Source organism: Nuphar pumila, chromosome 3 (genome assembly GCF_984573655.1).
Source record: "Nuphar pumila chromosome 3, dmNupPumi1.hap1.1, whole genome shotgun sequence".
NCBI lineage: Eukaryota > Viridiplantae > Streptophyta > Magnoliopsida > Nymphaeales > Nymphaeaceae > Nuphar > Nuphar pumila.
This window is the reverse complement of record NC_143251.1, coordinates 29,774,022-29,800,252: the sequence shown is the minus strand read 5'-3', so window position 1 is coordinate 29,800,252 and position 26,231 is coordinate 29,774,022. Positions and strand designations below refer to the sequence as shown.

Here is a 26,231-nt window from a genome sequence, read left to right as displayed (position 1 = left end):
TGGCTTAGAAGTCTCCTTTGTGACATGGACGTCCTCATTTCTTCCTCCACCAAGATGTGTTGTGATAACAAGAGCGCAATTTACATTACAAGCAACCATACTTTCCACGAGCGCACCAAGCATATTGAAATGGATTGTCACTATGTTCGAGACGAATTTCTCAAAGGAACAATCACACTACCATATGTCACTTCAGAATATCAATTAGCGGATTTCTTCACCAAAGCGCTTCCAACTCTGCGTTTTTTGTTTCTCCTTGGCAAACTTTCAGTCTTCTCCCCGTAAAGTTTGAGGAGGCGTGTTAAAATATGTATATATAAATATATATACATATACTTATATATATACATGCGTATATATATAAGTATATATATACATATATTTATAATTCAAATACCCGAAAGGGGTATTTGTGTAATTCCCATGTATTTTTTACTTTTTCTTTTTCTTCTCTTTTCTTTTCTTTTACTTTTCCTTTTTTCCCCTTTTTCTTTTTATTGTAAGAGGACCACTAGGGGCCCCACCTTGTAGTCGTTGGGGCTCCCAACGACTACAAGGGAGCCCCTATGTGGTCCCTTACTCTACCTTTTCTCTTCTATAAAAAGAGGGCCCTTCCTCTTGCATTGTAATAGGTTTTTCACCCTCTTCTTTCTTTCTTCAATAATATTCAACTTATGACTTTTAGTCATTTTTCCCTTTAGTAGGTTTTGTATACACTTTTAGTGTTTGTGTTCTTGGCTCTTGGCATCACTCTTCTAAAAGAGTGGTTTGCTTTATTGGTGCTTTCGCCCTTTTCATTACAAAAACTACCCCCATTCAATATACATGAAAATACAAAAGGAGAGGAGCAATAAAGAAAAGATAAAACTAATTCAGCACATGACTATTACAATCACTAAAAGATGTTACTATGGGTCTGGATCAGATTTTGATCCAGATCCAAAATCTCACATTCGAATAGCTTCTCTCAAGTTGTGCATGGTAAGAAGCATGGACAACTTGCTCTTCAAGTACCAAAATCTATGTTTGCTCAATCCTTTTGTGAATAGATCGGCCACTTGCTCCTGAGTCCCAATGAATTGTGTTGTGATTTCATAATTTTTAATCTTGCTTCGGATAAAGTGTTGATCAATCTCAATATGTTTAGTTCTCCCGTGTGTGTTGAATAGGATTGAGTGAGATCTTAATGGCACTTTGATTGTCACAAAACAATATTGAGCTTGACACTTGTTGATTCAGATTAGATAGTAAATATCTAATCCATGTGATTTCAGATGAAGTTGCCATGGATCTATATTCCGCCTCAATACTAGAATGAGCTACGACTTTCTGCGTTTTATTGCTCCATGAAACTAAATTTTGTCCAATAAAAAACACAATATCCAAAAACAAATCTTCTCCCATCTGGGTCTCCAACCCAATCTGCATCTGAAAAGGCCATTACTGTCAAATTGTGGTCATTGTTATTGTTTCTATGATAACTAAGCCCATCTCCAAGTGTGGCCTCTAAATATCGAAGGATCTACTTAATTGCTTCAACATGACTAGTACGTGGGCAATGCATGAAATGTGAAACCTGATTCACTGCATAAACAATATTTGGATGAGTAAAAGTAAGATATTGAAGCATACCTATGATGCCTCTGTACCCTGTGAGATAATAAAAAAATTTGCCTTCATCTCGTCCAAAGTTTCTGTTGCAATACACTTGGAGTCAATAATGGTTTGGAGTCTTCCATTCCAGCCTTGGTAAGCAAGTCAACAGTATACTTGTGTTGAGTTAATCTCAAGCAATCTCCTTTTCTATCTACTTAAACACCCAAGAAATACTTGAGATCTCCCAAGTCTTTCATTTTGAATTTCTGACACTTTTTTGACCCCATAAATATGTTTTTCAGAATCCCCTACAACTATGACGTTATCAACATAAATGAATAAAATAGTTATCCAATTTTGGCCTTTGTAAATAAAAAGAGAGTGATCTAGATGGGATCTACAGAACCCATGTTTTTGAATTTCCAGGGAAAAGCTTTTAAACCATGATCTAGATGTTTGTTTTAACCCATATATAGCCCTGTTCAGCTTGCATACATAATTAACTGAATCATTTTCACCGTACCTTTGAGGCTGCTCCATGTATACTTCTTTGAGATCACCATACAAAAACACATTTTTGACATTTAGTTGACTTAAGAACCAACCATGATCCATTGCCAAAGAGAGAACAATTCTAATAGTCTCCATTTTCACCACTGGACCAAATGTTTCTTCGTAATCCAGGCCTTGTTCTTAAGTAAATCCATTTTACAACCAGCCTTGCCTTATACCTCTCAATGCTACCATCTGGTTTATATTTTATCTTGAAAACCCACTTAGAACCAACCATATTCTTCCCAGCAGGCCTTCTCACAATATCCCATGTTTTGCATTCATACAATGCTTGCATTTTCTCGTTCATTGCATCAATCCATCTATTAGATTTTGGTTCCTCATTTTTCATGATAGCATTTATGAAAACATGATTCAAAATTAAAATTTTCATAACTTACCCAACGATCAATGGGATGTTGCACTCTTTCATATCTTCGAGCTATTTGAGCACTTTGAATGTTTGGTGCAACAATGTTCCCCTATTCCGGATTGGTTTTTGTTGTTGTCTGATCCCTGCACCCATACATAATACCTTTAAATCTCCTGTCCGTCATGTCTGAGCTGCCGGTTGGCTGATCTGATACATTTTGCTCCTCTTGCTCCTCTGTTTGGCCTTCTGAGTCATTAAACTTACCTTCATCTTTATCATTTTCTGATGTCTCCATAGGGAATAAACTGCCATCTAACCAAGGTTAATATGAATGATTGGATTGTGATCTAACAACACTTTCAATGTTGTCCCCCTATTTGAAATTCTGCTTATAAAAAATGGTGTTTCTTAAAATGCAAATGCACCCAACTAGCTTGCAAATATATGTTTTCCTGTCAAACTTAATTCTCAAAGATGCATCAATATGAACATAACAAATAGAACCATACGCTTTTAGAAAACCATAGTCAGGATGTCCAAATAGTTCGTAGTATGGTCATTTATGCTGAAGAACTTTGATTGGCAACATATTAATTACATAGGCTGATGTATGGAATGCTTCAGTCCAAAAATATAAAGGTACACATCCCTCATGCATCATAGCGAGGGCACTTTCGACGATATGTTGCTTTCTTTCAGCAAGGTCATTTTGCTGAGGAGTCCAGGGACAAAATACTTTTTGATTAATTTCATTTTCCTTAAAGTATTCATTAAAATCATTTAAAGAGTACTCGCCTCCACCATCTCACTGAAAATTACGAATGAACAATGAAAATTGATTGCGAACAAAAGCATGAAAATTCTTAAATATTTTGAAAACTACATGCTTATGTTTCATAAAATATATCCAGGTATATCGAAAATAATTATCAATGAATATAACATAATAATGACTTCCAAAAGAAGAAACATTCGAAGTTGGTCCCCATACATCAGAATGAATGATATCAAATAATTTAGAAGCTCTTGTATTAGAAAAAGTAAACAGAAGTACATGACTCTTTGAAACCTGACAACTAGGACATATTTTATTTAACTTTGAACTCAAACTGGACAAAGGAACCAAACCTTTCTCATTATCCCAAAAGAGGAGAATCAATGTGAGATGAAAAAGGATTAACGGCGGAAGAGCCAAGAACTTGCTGGACTTACCATGGTGAAAGATCGAGTCCCGATCAATGCTCAAATACCATGTAAGAACAGAGCATAACACCAAGAGCAAAGGAGAGAGGGAGAGGCAAGATGAGACAAGAGAAGATAGCGTTGCAGAAAATCTGTTTTCACGCTCTCCATTGTGGATTGTGGGCAGCTATATATATTAACAAATCTGGTACAATCAGTTACAAAACTACCCCCATTCAATATACATGAAAATACAAAAGGATAGGGGCAATAAAGAAAAGCTAAAACTGCTTCAGCACATGGCTATTACAATCATTAAAAGACGTTACCATGGGTCTAAATCAGAGTTACCGAAACGCATGGGGAAGCGTCCCCCTTTTTTGGGAAGTGCACTTCCCTTTTATGGGAAGCGCGCTTCCCCCATGCTTCCCCATTTTTTCATTTTTCGCTTCCCTCTCGCTTCCGGTTCGCTTCCTAGGTCGCTTCCGAGACGGTTCATAATTTTCTTCTAAGTGATCCCACGCTTCCCCGCTTCCTAAATTTTTGAAAGTGCCTCGCTTCCCGCTTCCTCGATTGGTAACTCTGGGGTTGACTACCCAAGATGCACTAAATGATAAAAATCTTTGACTACCCTCCCTTTCTATGTTATAATGTTACACAAATGCCTCTAAAAATAAACATATTTATAAGAAAGGGAGTATCACAATGATGTCGTACATCCATATTACATATCATGACACCCAACAATAACATTTGGTTGAGAGACTTGAGCAAATAATTCCTTCAATTCAGACCATAGTTCATTTGTCAATGATATCTCTACTATTTGTGTAAGAATTTTTCTGGATAGGGTGCTATTTATGCACCCAATAAGACATTGATCTTTGGCAATCCAATCTTCATGAGCAGGGTTGAAATTTTGAACCGCACGAAGCTGCACATCCTTTTCTCCCTTCTCTTTAGTGATGAATCACATAGTTGGCAAACCCGGCGATCCGACTAAGGAATCGTCTGAGTCAGATCGGATCGCCCAGTGTCTGGGCCACCGATCCAGCCCAAACATGTTTTAGCCAGGTTTGGGCGTGGATCGGCTAGAAATTGCCTAACTCGGTATGGACTTGCCACCTCGCCGAGTCAGTCCTAAATCGGATGATTCAGGACCGATACACATCGAATCGGTTCCGACCCAAATCACCAAGTCAAACCAGCATTTGTACCAGTTCATTTAGAGATGAACCGGTTTTAATGTTAAAAATGTACAAAAGGGAGGTCGACCGACTCTTCCCCTCCCCTATTTTCCAGAAAAGCTTCTTCCCCTCCCCTCCATTTTCCGATGAACCTCTCCACGCCGGTGACCACAGATGACCGCTGGCGACCTCCCACGCCACCGACAACTAGTCTCTCTCTCTCTCCGAGGCGAGCCTCTGAGAGGCAAGCCGATGCTCTCTCTCTCTCTGATAATATTTAAAGTATTATTTAAAAAAATACTAAAAAAAAAATAGGTCCTAACCCGTCTGAGTTACCTAGTCGACCCGCTGACCCGTGAGCCAAGGGTCGTGCGATCCAAGCCCGAGTCACGGGTTTTCCAACTATGATGAATCGTGATGGTGGCCCGGATACTTCAACATGGTCCCATAGCTTCATGCGGCAAATGTAGGGAACAACAACTCCATTCCAAATAAAATAGTTGGATGGAGTTGGCTTCACTCCAACCTTTGAGAATGAGATGTTGGTGGCATTGAATGTGTCCATCGTTGCCTTCAAACAATGAAATTGAGACCAAAATAGAGTAACACAAATGAGACTATGGATAGAATAGGCAAATCAACAAACACTTAAAAGGCAACACACTTAGAGTACAACAAAGAGACATACATCAATGGTCCCAAACAAGAAAGACCATGGAAGGAGATAGGTGAGAGAAGGAACAAAGAAGATGGAGGGAGAAGGAAGAAAGAAGAAAGAAGAAAGAAGATGGAAGGAGAGAAAGAGGAAATAGGAGAGTGAAAAAGAGAAGAATCCAAGAGGGACCTAACCTTTTCTTTAGATTGGCAAAGGGACCTAACCTTGATGGATGCTTGTGGGATACCATGAAAATTCTGCTTTTAAGCAAAAGAGAAAGAGATTTGGGAAAATGAAAGCCACCACCCTCACTTTCTTTCTTGGGCAAGGTAGACCTCAATGAGAAACTTTATTAATATAGGCAACCCCTTTTGGGTAAGTTACAAATGTCAAACAAAGAATAATAAGTTGGAAAACTATGTCTCTGTCTAATAAAGAAGCACAAAATGACTAAAACACCCATATTACAATACAATTTTACAAAGCAATTACCCTTGAGATGATAATGACAATACGCCTTAACATACACGAGATACTTTCAGACAAACAAATAGCATAACTAAAACATTATGTGATGCAAAAGAAACATAAATTACTTGTGAAAAGCTTGGTTTTGTTATCACCAGTTTGAGAAAGGTGGCATTTCAATGGATCAAAGATATAACAACAATGTTCTACCTTTAGTGGCCTCCGTAAAATATACAGCAATGACTTGCAGCTCAGCAGAAAAGAATTCTCGTTGTACGACAGTGAGTTCTTCTCCCCTTCAGCTGTCCCAACCTGCCTATCATACCCAGCCTCATTGAAGTATGGTTTGGAGTTGAGAACCAGGCCTTGAAGTGAGACAAGAACTTGAAGAATGCTAGAGGATGACGGGTCCCAAACTTCATTTCCTTTACCAGTCCATGTGTTCAGAAGGCTGAGACACACCCTCCCATTCTCGTACAAATTTGGATTTATCCGCAAACCACCAGAATGATAATATGCCAACTGCAAGTTTTTAGAAGCTGTCAGATGAAAATATCTAACATATTACCATAAACAGTCCAAGAGAAATGATAATATTTATTGACAAAACAAGAACAATGGTCCAATGACATTGAACTCTGAACACCAGATTCAAGAGAGCTCAATCAGAAAACTTTGTTGGAGTTTGCTTACTGGCGGAACAAGTGGGTACTCTGGTGGAAGGTAAAAATCAAAGAAAAAAAGACCGTCCTGGTAAGGTGTCCCATATGCACCAACTATTACTGCTCTCAAGAGGTCCATACGATCCTCATAAACTCTCACATAAATTGTTTCTGCACACCAGATAATTTCTTCAGTAATACAAATTTCATAATTTCTCACATAAATTGTTTCTGCACACCAGATCATTAATTCCTTCAGTAATACAAATTGAACATTTCTTTATATAGGTAATAGAATAATTACACTTGCAGAACTGAATAACCATTTTCATGAGTTAAATATGATACATATCTTTTAAGTAACAAACAATGTTTACCTGGTAAGTTCTTCTCAAGAATGCACCACTCTTGCTGAACCTTCTTCACCCACTTCCTCTCACCGGCATTCTGAAATCATTATCGTTAAGATTGATTGAAACAAAGCATGTTTCAAGATATGTACATAAATCATGCCTTAGTTATGGATTCAATCAAGCAAAAAACTGTTTTGTTTTCTATGCATGTAAAGAAAAAGATTATGAAATCTTTTTCAATAATATATAGAAAAAATCAATCACAATTAACAGGCAAGACAGTGCTGTCTTGCAACATGTCAAGTAAATATCTTCATAAATATTTTCAAGAATCAGGGGTATAACATCCAAAAATAAGAAAAGGCCCCTAACTTCTGCTCTTGTAGATGCCAAGTCAACACTCCCATGAGTATTTCACGGGAAAATAAATCTAGGCATTGGTAGGAAGCAAGTCAACTGTTATTCAAGTGGCAACACTATTAAACCAGAAGTGAGATACCTGCCCATTTTCATTTAGGAAGTAATGGTCCTCTGGACTCGTAGTGCAATCAAAGTGTTTGAAGCTGCTAGGGTCATCAGCACAAAGTGCTGTCAAACTGTTAGCATTCTGCTTGAATCTTGGTGTACCTGAAGAATCATTATTGCTCAAATCAAGCCCAGTGGAATCATCAGCAAACTCTACATTAGAGTCCTCTGAAGAGCCCCCTGCAGATTGAGTACCTGAGAATGAAATTTGCATATATACAGTTAGAACCTAAAGAACAAGGTTCATGATCTGACTGAATTTTGAAGGGATTTACAATTCAGATTCAAACACACACCATCAGAATTGTTTGGCTCCAATGGATCTGTCTGTTTTCTTCCCCTGAAGAGTAATCCGGAGGCAAGTCTTGTAACAAATCCAAGTGCTGCAAGAGGAATAGAAAGACTTCCATTTTGCCCATGCCTGTCCTCGCCAGGAGAAGTGGTATCTCTTTCTGTAGTCTCAGCATCATGGTCACTAGCATGCTGCAGCTCGTCCTCCTTATTTTCCTAAACAAGAAAGACAGCTTAGAATATTCAATTGGAGCAATGGGTACAGAAATCAATTTCAAATCTGTTTCTTTAACATAATGGCATACAATACCTCATCAGCATTATCAAGGGAATTCATATCATCTGGATCAACTGTCTCCCAACTAGCAGCATCATCATCACCATCTCCAATGTTAGCTTGACTGGAATCATCATCTTCATCACGGCCCACCACAAACACTACTTGAGGGCCCACCTTCAATAAAAGTATAATGATTAGCTATTAATGCAATCAAAAGGCATATGAAATCACAGTTATATATGATGCACTCCCAGCAGCTAAGTTGTTAACCTTCCAAACGCCAATAAAATTATAGGCAAGGAAACATCTCCAATTTTATTAGTTGAAGAAAACTTTAATAGAATTTAAAGTTTTAATGCTTATGCTCAAGAATAGAAATAAAAAACTTGTAATTGCAGTGGCATAACTTTTGTAATTTTGAAAATGTATGTCCCTTTTTACCAAATGCATACATTCAAAAGTATGGAGAGTAATACACAATAAAGTTCAAAGATGGAAAACTGCATGGTATCCTTTGCAACAAAAGCAATAATTCTTTCACCCCAATTTTCCCCAAAAGCACTTTCTAGAGAAATCAACCAGCTTTACATTCCTTTTTAGCCCTAAATTCCAATTGTAGTGATTCTTTTCTCTGGTAGAGAATGTTAAAATGGATTGTTATGTACACACATTATATATATATATATATATATATATATATATATATATATATATATATATATATATATATATATATATATATATATATATATATATATATATATATATATATATATATATATATATTACACTATTTGTATGTGTTGTAATAGAAAATACCCATTAGGGGTATTTTGGTCTTTTATTCTCTTGTAATTAGTTGTGTTCATTAGGGACACTTTAGGGTTTTCACCTTTTTTTAATTTTCTTCTTTTTTTCAAGGGCATTATGGTCTTTGTAATGCCCTTATCCAAAAGAGTCGTTGGGAGTGTCCCCAACAACTATATTTCTAGCCGTTGGGAGCACTCCCAATGGCCCTTATTAGGTCCTCCTTAAATAGGAAATGATTCCCCTTGCATTTTCTATGCTTGTGCTTAAGCATTTTAGCAATAAAGACATTAATTTTTTGTTCTTGCTCTCTTGTTGTCGCCATTGTTGGCCTTTGTATTGTTCCTTAGTGGACTTGTGCATGTGCACTTTGTGTTTATGATCTTGTAAGCCCTTGTTTTGTATTTCCCCATACTTCTTTACATGGTATTAGAGTCGAAGGACCCTAAAGCAAGTTGTTCGTGGTGATCAAGGGACTGTGGGCGCATAAAGCTTGTGGTGGACCTGTGTTTGCCATCTTCTTCTTCTCTATCTATCTATTTCACTCCCTATCATTTTTTTTCATCCTCATTGTGGAGAAAAAGGTCAAGATCGATCTCTCCTTCAAGCTAAGTGGTTCCAACTATATAATGTGGGTCGTTGCCATGAAAAACAACCTCAAGAGAAAAAAGCTTTGGGGTTATATAATGGGGACAATTCTCAAACCACAATTAAAGCTTATTAAGCTTAAAGGAGATCTACAAAAATCTCTTGAGGGAGATGATCGTGCCAAAGTCATTCTTGATTATCAAAACAAGGCAGAAGATTGGAAAAGTAACCATGCAAAAATTCTTGCATGGTTGATGAATAATGTAAACATGAAAATATATGTCAACATTGAGAAAGTTCGTAAAGTTGATGAGGCTTGGTTCTTTATAAAAGGTATGTATACCCAAAAAAGATCTTGCAATACAATATTTCTTGCAAGAAAATATTAGAACTACCAAGCACGGGGACATAAGTGTCCGAGATTTTTTTTTAGTGCCTTATCCCCTCTATACGATGAGTTGGCACTTTTGGAGCTTAAGTGGGTTACCATCGAAGATGTGGAACTTAGGCATAATTAAATGAAAAGAGAACAATTTTTTCAATTTTTGTATGGTCTTCGCCTCGAATTTGAACAAGTTAGATCTTTCCTTCTCCATAAAATTAAACTTCTTTCCTTAGAAAATGCGGTTACCGAAATATGCCAAGAAGAAACTTGTCATAGTATGAGATTAAAGGAAGAGATAAAGTGTTGGTGGTATCTAGACCTGGCAACAATGTAAGAACTTAGAAGCCTCCACGCTTTGGAAGGCAAAATGGTTCATGGAACAACTATGGAGGATCAAAGAAGGTCGTTTATCACTTTTGCAATGAGTCGGGTCATATTAGACCGACATGTCCAAAGCTTAAAAACAAAGTGGGTTCCGTTGAAGAATCTACTTTCAAGAAGAAAGAAGAAGGCAAAAGAGGAGGTGACCATAAAGATACTATTGATCAACTTGGTCAAATAACCATGGCACTTCAACAAATTCTCAATACATCATCTTCCACATCAAGTGTCGTCATTTCCTCTTCTTTCTCTCCCGGTATGTATTCTTGGATACTTGATTTAAGAGCCTCTTATCATATGGCCCACATATGCCTTATCTGACATATGCACCAACTCAAACTTGTCTTGTGTTTCTACTGTTGATAGTACCACTTTAAAAATAAAAAATATTTAAACATTGGACTCTAAAGATTTTCAAAAAAAGCTTGTTCCAAAAGTAAGAGTTGTTCCTAAGTTAAATTTAAATCGGTTTTCGATTTCTCAAATTTTTAACCATAGTTGTGAAATCTCTTTTTCATCTAAAGGTTGCTCTATGTAGGATCTCTGGTAAGCAAACTGGGCAAAGACATGGGAGGGAAGATCTTTATTTCATGGATTCTTTGTCTCTTCCCTTGAAATATTTTTTGTAATTATGTCCAAGATAAAGATGTTGAAACTTGGCATAAAAGACTTGGACATCCAAGCTATTAAAAGATGTATCTTTTCCCTTTTGGAGAAAATTTTTGTAATGAAAAAGATATCATTTGCAAAGATTGTATTCTTAAAAAAATGAAAACTATTCTGTCTTCCAATAGAACTTTTATTTCCAAGAGACCTTTTGAGTTAGTGCATTCAGATGTATGAGGCCCTTTTTCGGTCATATATAAAGGTGGTTACCTATGTCACATGGGTGCGGGTGCGGGTGCGACACGGGTGCGGCGCAATTTCAAAAATTTTGGACACGGGGACTCGGCTATATATATATATATAGAAGCAATAACATAGCAACAGAAAAAATTTATTAGCAATTTCATTGTATTTATATTCCTTTAAATTGATAAATTGAAAGATATTTCAAAGTATTGGTCCTGAACACTGAGAAGCAACTTTCTAGTAGGCAGCTCACCCTTCGTTGGAGGAATCACGCTTCCCCTTAAAGATCACACATCCCCAATCAAATGGACTGCAGTTGCATAGACTGTGCAATTGCAGTTGCATAGACTGTGCACAGTCAGATTGTGCAGTTGCACAGTCTGTGACTGTGCAACTGCATTGCAGTCTGGTTATATATATATTTTTAAAAAAAAGTTATATAAAAATTGATTTTTTTTTTGTTTTTAGTCTTAAAAATGGATATTTTTGGACTCGGTCAAAGTTGACCGAGTCCAAAATGTGGACGGACTCGGCCTCGACTCTTTGACCGAGTCTGACTCGGCGTTGACCGAGTCTGGGCCGAGTCCGAAGCCGCACCCGTGTCGGGGCGTGTCGACTCGGGTGCGGCGCCTCCCTAGCCGAGTCTGTGTGACATAGGTGGTTACTCGTATTATAGACCTCTTCAACTAGTTCACCATTAAGAAATGCGTTCTTAACATCCAATTGATAGATAGGCCATTTTTTAACGGATGCAACCGCAATAAGAGTCCTAACACTAGTCATTCTAGCTACGGGAGTGAAGGTTTCTTCATAGTCTATTCCGTACTCTTGGGCATATTCTTTGGCTACCAACCTAGCTTTATAACGTTCTAATGACCCATCACTTTTAGTTTTAATTTTGAAGACTCATCTACATCCAATAGACTTCTTTCCAGTGGGTAACGAAGTTATTTCCCAAGTTTTAGCCTTCTCAAGGGCACTAAGTTCTAGTTTCATGGCTTCAATCCATTGAGGAATGTTTTTGGCTTCATTATAGTGTGATGGTTCATGATAAGAGTGTAATGCAATTAGGCATGCCCTATATTTAGGTGTTAGGGATTCATAGGAAACAAACCTATTAGGAGGATTGGAGATTCGGCTACATCTCCTTAAAGAGGTTTCTTCTATGTTGGAATTTTGAGAATATTTTTTTAAAGCACTTATGGGAGCTTCTTGACCACGCCTATCATAGGTTTGAATAGACCTATTCTCAAAATTATTACTTTCATTTTCAACATTACTAAGAGGAGTATCCTCTAAATCATTAGGAACTTCATCTTCGTGAGGAGTCACATCTTCTTGAGAGAGAAGATCAAATAAGAAAGCATATTCGCTTTCATCAATATCTTTATTTTTCTCAAAGCCGTTCTCATTTTCTAAAAAGGTAACATCTTTGGATACATATAGTTTGTTGCTTTTGGGGTCGAAGCACCTAAAACCTTTTTTATTTTCTCCGTATCCTAATAACACACATTCGATAGCTTTGGGAGATAACTTAGCTCTTTTATGTGTAAGGACAAAACACTTACACCCAAAAATTCTTAATCTATTAAAATCGGGTGTTCTTTCAAAGAGTTTTTCATATGGAGATCTATTTTGTAGAGATGAGGATATCTTTCTATTTATCAAATAAGTGGAAGTTAAGGCGGCTTCGGCCCAATAGCATTTTGGAATTTCTTTGGAAATGAGAAGAGTCCTAGTGGTTTCCAAGATGTGTCTATGCTTTCTTTCGACTAGACCGTTTTGTTGAGTCCTAGGACATGACCTTTGATGACAAATGCCATTGATTTCTAAGTATTCTTGAAATTCATTTGATAGATATTCTCCACCGGAATCGGATCGAAGAATGGAGATATTACTTGAAAATTGGTTTTCGACAATCATATGAAATTTTTTAAAGAAATTAAAAACTTCGGATTTTAGATTGAGAAAATAGATCCACACATATCGAGTGTAGTCTTCAATGAAAGTAACATAATATGAGTATCCTCCTTTTGATATGACCGGAGAAGGACCCTAAACATCCGAATGGACTAATTCAAAGGGTCTTTTGGACACAAATGTCCTATTTGGAAAAGGGGTGGATTTCATTTTTCCAAAAATACAACTCTTGCAAACAAAATGTTTCTCATTACAAAATTTCTTTCCAAAAGGAAAGGAGTACATTTTTTAGAAGCTTGGATGTCCAAGTCTTTGATGCCAAGTTTCAATATTTTTATCTTGGACATGATTACAAAATGAGTTAGTGGGAAGTTTCAAATTGTTCATGTAGTAGAGATCTCCCCTCCTATAGCCTTGCCCAATCCGCTTCCCGGACTGGAGATCCTGTATACAGCAATCCTTGGTTGAGAAGGAGATTTCACATCCATGATCACATATTTGAGAAACACATAAAATATTTAAATTAAGTTGAGGTACTACCCTTACGTTTGACACAAAAAAATCTTTTGAAAAGTTTAAAGTTCCAAAACTTTTAACTTGTAAAGAGGTACCATCGGTGGTGGAAACAAACGAATTTTTGGAGTTGCTACATACATTGGATAATCCATTTTCAATAGGGGTCATTTGAAAGGATGCTCCAGAATCAAGAATCCAAGAAGGCATACCTGGAGGAGAGGAAGAGGCAATGACGGCTCCCGAAGTTGACGGCGATTTGAGTAGAATTTGAAGTGCTTCGGATAGTTGAGCAAGAGAAAAAGACTATTTCCCTTTCATTGGCTCCTCCTTTTGTGAAATTTCTTCAATAATAGCAACTTTACCTTTTGAAGGTTCATTTATCTTCGGACAATTAGGTCTTATATGACCCGGTTCTTGACAATGATGGCAAATGGCTTTCCTATAATTGCCATTATAGTTATTTTGCCTCCCAAAGTGTGGAGGCTTATAAGCTTTCATATGATTGTCGGGTTTAGACACGACAAGAACTTCATCTCCTCCTTTAATCATGCCAAGACGTGTTTCTTCTTGGCATATTTCGGCTATGGCATCTTCCAATGGAAGAGGTTTAGATCTATGAAGAAGGGAGGATCTAACTTGTTCATATTCGGGCCTAAGCCCATGTAAAAATTGGAAAAAGTGTTCTTTTTCCATTTGTTCTCTTCTCATTTCCACATCTTCACTAGATACCCATTTGGGTTCAAGAAGGGATAGCTCATCCCATAAGGGTCCAAGAGTGCTATAGTAATCTCTTACACTCATTTCACCTTGCTTAATGGTACGGATTTTTTCTTGGATAAAGAATTGACGAGCAAGGTCTTTTTGGGTATACATACCTTTCATAAAGAACCATGCTTCATTTGCTAGGCGGAATTTAGCAATGTTGGCGCAAATCTTTAGCTCCACGTTGTTCATGAACCATGCAAGAATTTTTGCATGCTTACTTTCCCAATCTTCTACCTTCGATTGGTGATCTTTAATAGCCTTCATGTGAGCATTTCCTTCTAGAGCTTTTTCTTGATCACCATCCATTTTCATAAGTTGAAGTTGAGGTTTCCTAATGGTGCCCATAACATATCCCCAAAGATTTTTACCTTTGAGGTTGTTCTCCATGGCGGCGGCCCACATCATGTAGTTAGTACCATTAAGCTTGAAGGAGAGATCAATCTTTTGTTCTCCTTCCATCATATAATCAAGAATTTAGGACAAACCAAGAGAGAGGAATAACTAGAAAACTAGCTATATGAATCAAGAGCACAACCAAGGCTCTGATACCATGTAATGAAATATGCGGAAAAGGAAAGTATGTCCTACAATGGACATTCACACATAGAAATCAAAGAACAAGTCCAAAAGAGGACACACAAAAGCCAATAATGGCTAGAAAGCATAAAATCTTATAAAGGCACAAAGAGGCTTGAAGAAGCCACACATTACAAAGGGGGAGACCCCACTTATTTATAGGCAAGAGAGAAGTGAGGGAGAGTTAGAGAAAATAGAGAGAGAGGGACCATTGGGAGTCCCAACAAGGAGTCGTTGGGCCCCCCAATGGATGTGCATTTAATGCACAAAAAGAACAAAAAAAAAGAAACAAAAAATAAATAAGAAAAAAGGAAAAAGAAAAAGGAAAAAGAAGAAAAGTAAAAAAGACTACAATGCCCCTATTGAGCGAGTTTACAGAACTACCCCTTATCGGGTAGTGTGTGATAAACATATTTATATATATATATATAGATATATATATAAATATATTGATTACATATATTTTAACAATACAATGCTTTTTTTAATTTAAGTACTTTACCTGAAGGAATTATCAATCCAGGTGGAACATCCATGTACACTTCCTCATTAAGATTCTCATTCAAAAAGGCATTTTTAACATCCATTTGAAATATATTCCAATTTTTAATAGCTGAAATAGCTACAAGCATTCGAACAGTGGTCATCCTGGCAACAGGAGCAAAAGTTTCTTCATAATCCACTGCATATTCTTGAGAATATCCTTTGGCAACTAGCCTAGCTTTATGCCTTTCCAATGATCCATCACTTTTGGTTTTTACTTTAAAATCCCATCTACATCTTATGGTCTTCTTTCCAATGGGTAAATTTAGAATTTCCCAAGTGTTAGATTCTTTAAGAGCGTCTAATTCTATATGCATAGCTTTTATCAATTCGCGTAAATTTTTTGCTTCATTGTAACATGAAGGCTCAAAATATGAATGAATAGCTATAAGACATGCTCTATGTCTAGGAGAGAATGAGTCATAAGACAAATTTATTTGGAATTCTTGAGGTTCGTTTAGATCTACGAATGGTGGTTTGTTCTGAAGGAATTTCTAATGCTTCATTGTTACTTTGATTTACACTTTCATTGGTTGCATTTTGATTTCTTCTAGTGTATATTATTGGTTCAACTGTTGTTCTATCTTCAATAGGAGATTCTACATAACTATTTTCATCATTAGACAACAGTTTAAACAAGAAAGAATAATCAAAATTTATGTCTTGTGACATGTTTCCTTCAAATCCACTTTCATTTTCAATAAAATTAACATTTCTTGAGACAAAAAGTTTATCATTTTTTATATCGTAGCATTTAAATTCTTTTTGTGTTTCAGAGTAACCAATGAACGCACAGTGGATAGCCTTAGAGGATAGTTTATCTCCTTTTATCATTTAAAACATAACATTTACAACCAAAGATTCACAGTCTTTGATAGTTCGGTTGATATTTGAATAATTTTTCAAAAAGAATCTCATTTGACAAAGTTTTTGAAGACATCCTGTTTATGAGATATATTGCGATTAATGCAGCTTTAGCCCAAAGATTTTTATGAACATTTCTAACAATAAGAAGGGTTCTTGTAGTTTCCATAATATGTCTGTGTTTTCTTTCTGAAATTTTGTTTTGTTGTGGGGTTCTAGGACATGATTTTTGATGTAAAATTCCTTCGTTCTCTAAAAAAAATTTAAACTCATTTGACAAATATTCTCCTCCAGAGTCAGTTCTGAGAATTTTGATCTTACTTTCAAATTGATTTTTAACCATATTATGAAATGTTTTGAAATTTGCAAGTACAACTGATTTAAACTTAAGAAAGTAAATCCAACAATATCTAGTGAAGTCATCGATAAACACGACGTAGTAGGAGAATCCGCCTTTAGAAGCAACAGGATCCCACACATCCGAATAAACTAATTCAAAAGGCATTGAAGAATAAAACGTTCTTTGACCATAAGGCAAGGTTGTCATTTTACCAAGTAAACATTCTTTACATTCAAAATAATCTTTACAAAGATTCTTGGTAACCGGTACAAAAATTTAATTTCCTTATATTTGGATGCCCAAGTCTATGATGCCAAGTCCGTATATCTTTTGTTTGGGCAGTATTACAAAATGATTCCTTTGGAATACACAGGAAATCCATATAATAGAGATCTCTTTGCCTAGAACCTTCCCCAATCAATTTTTCGGACTAGCGATCCTGCACCCAACATTTACTTGATGAGAAAATGACACCATATCCATGATATGAGATTTAAGAAACTGAAAGTAGGTTAAGATGAAATTTTGGTATAAGTCTTATTTTTGGAATGTAAAATTTGTTATGTTTTGACAAATCATTTTTAAAAGTTTCAACACCCTTTATTTCCAAGGCAGTGCCATCGACAGTGGAAACAAAAGATGCATTCGAATTAGATTGACATTCGGATAATATAGACTTATGTGGGGTCATATGAAAAAAAGCTTCTGAATCAAGAAGCCAAGAGCACGTACCAGGAGTAGAAGAGGATGTAATGGCCGCTCCTAAAGTAGATCCTTTGAGTAATGGTTGCAATGCTTCTGTTAGTTGAGATAATGATTTGGTGAGGTCTTTGAGATTCAGAGTATCATCATCTTGTTTTGATGGTGCAACGACAACACATTTTTCTTGAGGCCTATATTTGTATCTAGGACATTGAGGCCTAATATGACCAGGTTCATTACAGTGATGGCAAATGATTTTTTATTCTCCTCTATTCTTGCTAAAATGAGGAGGTTTATATGACTTTATATGATGCCCTGGTTTTGATGCGGCAAGTGCGCAATCCTCTTCTTGGCCATTGCTAGAAGTAGCAAGCATACTAACATTTTTACTCATATTTAGTCTAGTTTCTTCTCCACTATGTTTAGTGAGAATCTCATGAATAAGAGGAGGAAACAAAGATGATAGCAAGAAGGCCCTTCTTTGTTCAAACTCGGGTCTCAAACCATAGAGAAAAGCGAAGAGTCTATCTTCTTCGACTTGAAACCTTCGCATTTCTATACACTTACCTTCCCATTTGGGTTCAAATTGGGCAAGTTGGGTCTATATGGAAGATAACTCCATAAAGTAATCTCTTACATTTTTATCTTTAACTTTTTCTTGGAGATAATACTTGTGGTCCATATCTTTTTCGGTAAACATACCTCTAAGATATTCCTATGCTTCATTTGCCTTTTTGTAGCTTAATAGGTTTGAGGCAATTTTTGTCTCAACTCCACTTAGCATCCATGAAAGAATTTTTGTGTTTTTCATTTTCCATTCATCCAATTTCTTGTAATATTCTTTCATGGCTTTGTTTCTTTCGTCAAGACTAGTCTCAATCCCATTTTCACCTAATGTAGTTTTGGGAGTAGGTTCAAGAATAGTACCTCTTACGAATCCCCACAAACCTTGACATTTGATAAATGTCTCCAAGTGTCCTGCCCAAATGTTATAGTTGTTTCCTTCAAGTTTGAATGGTGGAATAAAGTTGGAGTTGCTTGTATTGTGTAGGAAAAATTCATCCATAGTGAATTAGAAGAGAAAAACTAATCATGACCACGAAGAAGAATAAGCACGCTTTTCGAGGCAACCCACCAATGCACGGTTGATCATACACCAAGCTCTGATACCATGTGAAAAGTCTCACACACAATCAAGTTTTCAAATAACTTGATATTCAAAACATATGCCAACACAAAATAGCATAAAAAAGCTTCACACCACAAGAAAGAACAAGTGCTTCAAATGCACTCTGTTATTGCTACGAGGGGATAAAAACCCTTTCATTCATACACACTTACAATGGGCTAATTGCCATTATTTATAATGCATTACACTTTGAAAGAGTCGTTGGGCTATCCCCAACAGCTCTAATTAGAGTTGATGGGAATCAGCCCAACGGCTCTTATTTGACAGACTGTGTACAAAAAGGGAAAACTGAAAAAGAAAAATAAATAAAATGAGAAATTACAGAAATAAGAAAATAAAAATTATAAGAATATACGTATATACTTTAAATATGTATTTATATACATATACTTATACATATAGATACTCTTGTTTTAAGAAGAGTATGTAGATGTATGTATATATATATTCAAGTATATACATATATGTATTATTTTCTAACAGTCCCTGCTTAGGCTTATGGGTCTAGGCGGTAGGGCCCTATTTTTCTACTTAGGTGGAGCCTAATCTGGCCCTGTGCCTAGAGGTGCCTAGTGTAATATCGTGTATTTTTCCATGGCTTTTTAAATTCGAAAATTCAAAAATTTTGGTTGTGTTTTATAAAGTTGATAAAAATCACAAAAAATATCCTCAATTATAGGTGACGTCAGCTGAGTCTGGGAGTGGCCCAGGCCCCACTAACAAGACCAAAACGAGGCGAATAATATTTAAGAAACTTTTTGTTTTAACCTTTAAAATCGAGCAAAATTCAGGTTAAATTCAGGCAAAATTCGAATGCGAAAATCAGGTAAGTATACCGTTAGATGCGCCTCATAATTCTGAGAACATTGGTATTTCATTTTCCTGAAATCTGGTTATGGTTGGCACAAAAATCGTGTTTTTCAAAAATGACCCACCTCTATTTTTATCATTTTTTTGGATTGGATCGGATTGGATCCGAGTTGACATGGATCTAGACCTATATCCAAGACCCATATTAACTAGGATCTGGTCTAGGTTGAGATTCATATGGATTTTGGATTTGAATTTGGATTTGGATCTTGGATCCAAATCCAAAATCCAAGTGCAACTAATTTAAAATTTTAAAATCAATTTAAAGGTTAAATTAAGAGAGAATTCTGCTATGGAAGGACTTCTAGAAAGGAGCGACACCCTTTGAAATATTATAAAAATTAATTATTTAATTATTAAATATTAATATTAATTAATTAAATTTCAAAATTATATTTATTGGATAAGGTGGAGTTCTAGATAGGTGTTCTAGATAGACCTCTAATTAATTAATTTATATATAAAAGATAATAAGAGGATAAACATGAGAAGTTAGAGAGAGATAGAGTTCTACACTATGTCACATGGGTGCGGGTGCAGGTGCGGGTGCGACACGGGTGCGGCACAATTTTAAATTTTTGGACACGGGGACTCGGCAAAAAAAAAAAAAAAAAAAATATATATATATATATATATATATATATATATATATATATATATATATATATAATTTATTTTATTTTTAAAATGCCACAACTGACAGCACAGTCTGTGTGTCTGTGCACAGTCACAGACTGTGACTGTGCACAGTCACAGGCACAGCACTGTGCACTGTGCACTGTGCACAGTCACAGACTGCACTGTGCACAGTCTGTGACTGTGCACAGTCACAGTCTGCACTGTGCCTTTTTTAATATATATTTTTTTAAATAAAAAATATAAAAAATTAGTTTTTTAGGGACATTTTTGGACTCGGTCAAAGTTGACCGAGTCCAAAATGTGGACGGACTCGGCCTGGACTCGTTGACCGAGTCCGACTCGGCGTTGACCGAGTCCGACTCGGCGTTGACCGAGTCCGGGCCGAGTCCGAAGCCGCACCCGAGTCCGCACCCGTGTCGGGGCGTGTCGACTCGGGTGCGGCACCTCCTTAGCCGAGTCCGTGTGACATAGGTTCTACATTTGGTAGAACTCTATCCTCTAAAAGATAGAGGACTCTAGAGGAGACGTCACCCTCTCTCTAGAAGACCAAAAAAAAATTATAAGGGTCTAACTCGTCGCTCTCTCTAAATTTCATTTTCTAGAGAGAGAGAGGGGGGGGGGAGGAGAGAGAAGGAAAAACGGGAAAAAAAAAGAAAGAAAGAAAAGGAGAGAAAGAATCCATCTTTCTCACCGATCATCCATTGTTTTTCGGTCTTTTTTCACATCCAATCTAAGGTACGGGTTTCTCTCTAAGTTTTAATGGGAAGGAATAGGTAGAAAACATGGTTCATGTATGGGTTTGAGGAAAAAGGAAAATCTGGTTGTGTAACAACATATATTTAGTTATATGTATTGTCGATTTTAGCTGATTAATGTATTTGCATTATTTATCATACATAAATCGATTTACTTATGTGCGTAAATCTGAAAATATATATAAATATATTTTTAGATTTGTCGACAATCATGATTCCTGATATTTTTCATGAGAAAAATAATAAAGACAACACGAAGTTAGGCTTCTCAATATTTTGTTCATGTTCATATGAATATTTATGAGATCTATCTTTTCTAAATGTATTTCCTTCTCCTTTTATATATATATATATATATATGAGATGCCCCGTGGATTTTCGTGTGGCTGTTATCACACTTATAATTTTTTGGACTGATATTATTTTTTGCATAAATAAATCTACTGTGAGTTCAACGTTCCTGCATAAATAAATCTGATTTTTTCTTATCCTGATTTTAAAACTGGTTTTTATAGGGCTGTTATTAGCCCCGATATTATGTTTTCAAGAGAAAGCCAAGGTACATACCATTGATACCATACCATCACCCCATGAAACTTCTATATCACCATCCTTAAGACCAGTTATATTGCCAACCCAAGACAGGTTGTTGAAACGATTAATGTTCTCATGTTCAAGAACTTGACCTGACTGTTGCTCCACAGATTGACCTAGAAGTTAGAGAGATAAAATTCTACATTTGGTAGAACTCTATCCTCTAAAGGATACAGGACTCTAGAGGAGACGTCACCCTCTCTCTAGAAGACAAAAAAAAATTATAAGGGTCTAACTCGTCTCTCTCTCTCTCGATTTCATTTTCTAGAGAGAGAGAAGGAAAAAGGGAAAAGAAAGAAATAGAGGAAAGAATGAAGAAGAAAAAGAAGAAGAAAATGAAGGAGAGAGAATCTATCTTTCTCATCGATCGTCCATTGTTTTTCGGTCTTTTTTCACATCCAATCTAAGGTACGGGTTTCTTTCTAAGTTTTTACAGGAAGGAATAGGTAGAAAACTTGATTCATGTATGGGTTTGAGGAAAAAGGGAAATCCTGTTGCATAACATATATTTAGGTATATGTATTATCGATTTTAGCTGATTAATGTATTTGCATCATTTATCATACATAAATCAATTTTCTTATGTGCATAAATCTGGAAATATACGTAAATATATTTTTAGATTTGTCGACACTCATGATTCTTGATATTTTTTATGAGAAAAATAAGAAAGACAACATGAAGTTAGGCGTCTCGATATTTTGTTCATGTTCATATAAATATTTATGAGATGTCTTTTCTGAATGTATTTCTTGCTCCTTATATATATATATATATATATATATATATATATATATATATATATATATATATATATATATATGAGATGCCCTGTGGATTTTCTTGTAGCTGTTATCACACTTATAATTTTTAGACTGATTATTTTTCTGCATAAATAAATCTAGTGTGAGTTCAAAGTTGCTGCATAAATAAATCTGGATTTTTCTGCTCCTAATACTGATTTCAAAACTGGTTTTTATAGGGCTGTTATTAGCCTCGATATTACGCATAAATAAATCTGGATTTTTCTGCTCCTAATACTGATTTCAAAACTGGTTTTTATAGGGCTGTTATTAGCCCCGATATTACGTTGTCAAGAGAAAGCCAAGGTACATACCATTGATACCATACCATCACCCCATGAAACTTCTATATCACCATCCTTAAGACCAGTTATATTGCCAACCCAAGACAGGTTGTTGAAACGGTTAATGTTCTCATGTTCAAGAACTTGACCTGACTGTTGCTCCGCAGATTGACCTATGGTCTTCATTTTATTATCAGACTGTTCATCAGCTTGGTGTTCCTGCCCCTTATTTAGATCTCCAGAATTATCCATTTCAGCAGCTCCAGAAATTGGAGAGAGCCGGATCACAGTGTCCCCATAGCAGTAGTCATAATCTGGATGTTGATCAAGTTCATATACACTTACTAATTCTTCTGTATCGAACTCCCTAGGATCTTGTGGACGAGATACAGGTTTCAACCATCTTACACGAGCAGTCCGTTCCTTTGCATCAGCACTTTTAACAAGCCCTACACGCTTGACTACAGAGGCATCTTCATCTTCATTTGAAGCTTTCTCCACCACATACTGTTCGGGATAGAATTCATGATCACCTGTATCATCAATTGGGATCAAGGCCTTTGAATATATGCCATTTTGTCTTACTCCATCCTGCCAAATCACATCAACCTTTGTGACAGTGTTTGCAATAAGAAGAGCCCTTTCAAATGTTTCATCTTTTCTCTTTGTCCTTCTGTCCCGTTTCACAATAATTTTACGAAGCTTCTTCCGATGAGCAAGCCGACACTCCTGAGCAGGTTCTTTTGTCACTGAAACTGAACTGCTGCAAGAACCAAACTCTGATGATTCATTATCTTCTGCAGCCCCATTATGCTCATCCAGCTTTTGCCTTTCTTCAAGTTCCATTGGGCTGCCAGTCGCTCGATAGGAGTGGGAGTTCCCATTTTCCTCACATTTTATTGTTGTTGCTTCATTTATATGCAAGTGATCTTTTAAATCCTTATCATCAAATTCAAGTTTGGAAGAATTTATATTACACTGACTATTTTGATCCTTTATTTCAAGCATTGACTCCTCGGGATCCATTACATCATGTAGGTTAAGCTTCAGGCAAGTTAGTACAGGATCATGGGAATCTATTGTAGAGCCTTCTGTGCAGGATTCATTATCCATATCTTCAACATGGTTAATAAAGCACTCATCCATGCCCTTTAGTTGAGTATCAGAACTTATAGAAGAGCCACCATGTTTCCTGTTTGATGAAACCCCACTTACACCAGTGGCAGGAAGCTGTTTAGGTAAAGGAAGAAGACACCAGTCACCCAGTTGCCAGTTTGCATATGCTAAACACGATAGAAGTTTCAAATTCTTAGGATCCTGCTCATCACTAGGGATAGCTATGGAGTCTGAGCCATAGCCAGTGCTTGCTGAAGCAATCCAATAGACAAACACTGATGCAGCCTGCACTTTAACCACAGTTCCTTCCAATAGACTAGCCTTCCAGGAGCCAGAGATCCATCTAGAATTTTTAAACACCGACGAAGAGGAAGCCTTCACTCGCTGACCTGGATAATATGGGAAATGTGCATCCTCAAGAACATTTGTTGAGACTGGTGCAAGCCGCACAGGGTCAGCCTTAATCACCTTACAAACAGACCCATCATCAAACAGTACAGTCACATTATCCAGAACTTCATCAACTCTTCCTAACCAAGGTCCATTAAGCACATAATCACCTATAGTGAAATCCCTAACACGCAGCAACTCTCTCGAGGAGATGGCACTTATTATTTCCCCATTTTTGGTGAGTAAATCAACCCTAATATCCACATCCACCACAGTTCCCGTTTGTCCAGTTGGATCAGAAGCAGCTGCCACAACATCACCATGCATAAAAGCCCTGTCAACAACCATAATCTCCTCAGCATTCTCTTTGGTCTCAGTATGATCAGCCCATATAACTCTAACTTGACCATTTGAAAGTGAATCATCACTCTCGGCATCATCCTCACTGTCACTAATGCTGCTATCCGAGTCTGAGTCTCCAGCAACTTCCATAACCATCCCAATCAGTCCCTCTTTCTTGGAAGACCTTATAACATCCTGCCTATAAACATAAACCTCTCTATTTAAGCTTGGTAGAAGGTCGTCTTGATTCGCTAGTTCCTTATCCTCATTCCTTTCCGTTGCAGAAGAATCAGTACTCATCAAGCATTCCAATCGATCTACAGAGCTATCATCACCAACAGAAATGCAGGCATTTGTCGCATGACGCTCACTACCCATCTAAAATTTTGGAGAGAAAAAATACATCAGCATGCCCAGAAATGACCAATAAGGCTTAGATAAAATATTTGCAAAATACATTTTTTCCTACTCCAATATTTTGACAGTGGTATCTATCACATTCACATTCTCGGAAGTACATTGCGTTTAATTATGATGGACAGCAAAAGGTGGACAAACATTATAGTAGTTTTGTGTTATATAACCAAATGGGAAAATAAACCATTTCATGAAAGAACCAAGTTATTTTGCAAACAACCAACAAACTACCATTCAGAGAAGACAACCACATAACATAGAATGAAAAGTGTTGGATTGGAGATGGGAGAAATTATCTTCCGATAGGGAGTGCCTCACCATCCTTCAAGGCCGTAGGAGGGTATCGTTATATCGGGCTAAGAACAAGTAAAAACACATGGAAGAAGCACATTTTGTAAAGGAAAAAGTAGGGCTCGACAACGTGTAAAATCGAAGGTGGTAGCAGAAAATACAAGCAAAAGCACATAAAAACGAATCAGATTCATATTGTTCTCGACTACAAGAGAATCATTGGTGGTATTCAAAATTACAAGAAATCCTAAACGTCCCCACGGAGGAGAACCATTCTCTACCTCCAAGCAACGTGAGAATCAATCAAGAAACTAAACACGAAACAAAAGAAAAAGGCTATGTTTACCGGTAGCAAATTTAAACCAATTGAATCAATTGTTGTGAGCTTCGTATTCAAAAAAAGAGAAAATTAGAATCGCCCCCAATTATTACAAAAAAAAACACAGAAAAAATACAAATAAGAAGAAGAAAATGACGAAAAGGGAATTCTTAAGCGACGACCATGAAAAAAACGATCGGTAGATTGATAAATCTACACAAAAAAAAAACATCAAAAGAAAGGAGAAAAGATTAATAATCTGGAAAACCCCAAATACGGGCAGAACGAAGAAGAGAATAAAGAAAGAAATCACCTGGCGATTGAAGGATTTGGATCCACCCGAGCAGAGGAAATCAGAAACCACGAGGAACAAAACGAATCGAGCTCCCCCAGCAGCTGAACAGTTCCACGAAAATGAGAAAATTGTTCGTGATTTCGACGAACTCAATTCTTCTCCCTAGTTTTCCCTTCGCTTCCTTTATTCAAAAGAAAAAATGAGTTCTTTTTTTATAGAGAGAATTGAGGACGGAGAGAGTGGTGTTCAAACATTTATGGCTTTATAGAGGGGGAAATTGCCCAACATGTCCCTTGGACGAATTTACTCGAGTATTCCTCAGCACGGAGATATTGATGGATTTCTCCGCCTCGTTCCTGAACCGCCTTCGAACGGTTCGGATCTTTGGTATATCCGACTCCCGCGTAATGTGATCTCTCTCTCCCTAAATATAAGGTGGTTATATAATTTCTACCCTGATACCATATATAGTACACACACTTGTTTATATAACCACCAACGGTTCGGATCTTTGGTATATCCGACTCCCGCGTAATGTGATCTCTCTCTCTCTCTAAATATAAG

At 36.7% G+C, this 26,231-nt stretch overlaps 1 protein-coding gene across 1 annotated transcript in view; it reads right to left on the bottom strand.

Annotated features, from left to right (window-relative positions):
* The window catches only part of LOC149842455 (putative ubiquitin-conjugating enzyme E2 23), a 33,890-nt gene extending 7,991 nt beyond the window's left edge, over positions 1-25,899 (bottom strand). Inside the window, exons 1-8 of the mRNA XM_089999186.1 lie at positions 25,686-25,899; positions 22,528-24,723; positions 8,155-8,298; positions 7,850-8,060; positions 7,528-7,748; positions 7,053-7,122; positions 6,707-6,846; positions 6,224-6,535 (exon numbers count right to left, since the gene is read on the bottom strand). Coding sequence (XP_089855312.1) covers positions 6,224-6,535; positions 6,707-6,846; positions 7,053-7,122; positions 7,528-7,748; positions 7,850-8,060; positions 8,155-8,298; positions 22,528-24,723 — 3,294 coding nt within the window. The 5' untranslated portion in view covers positions 25,686-25,899. The remainder of the gene's footprint in view (positions 1-6,223; positions 6,536-6,706; positions 6,847-7,052; positions 7,123-7,527; positions 7,749-7,849; positions 8,061-8,154; positions 8,299-22,527; positions 24,724-25,685) is intronic.
* Between the last annotated feature and the right edge of the window lie 332 nt (positions 25,900-26,231).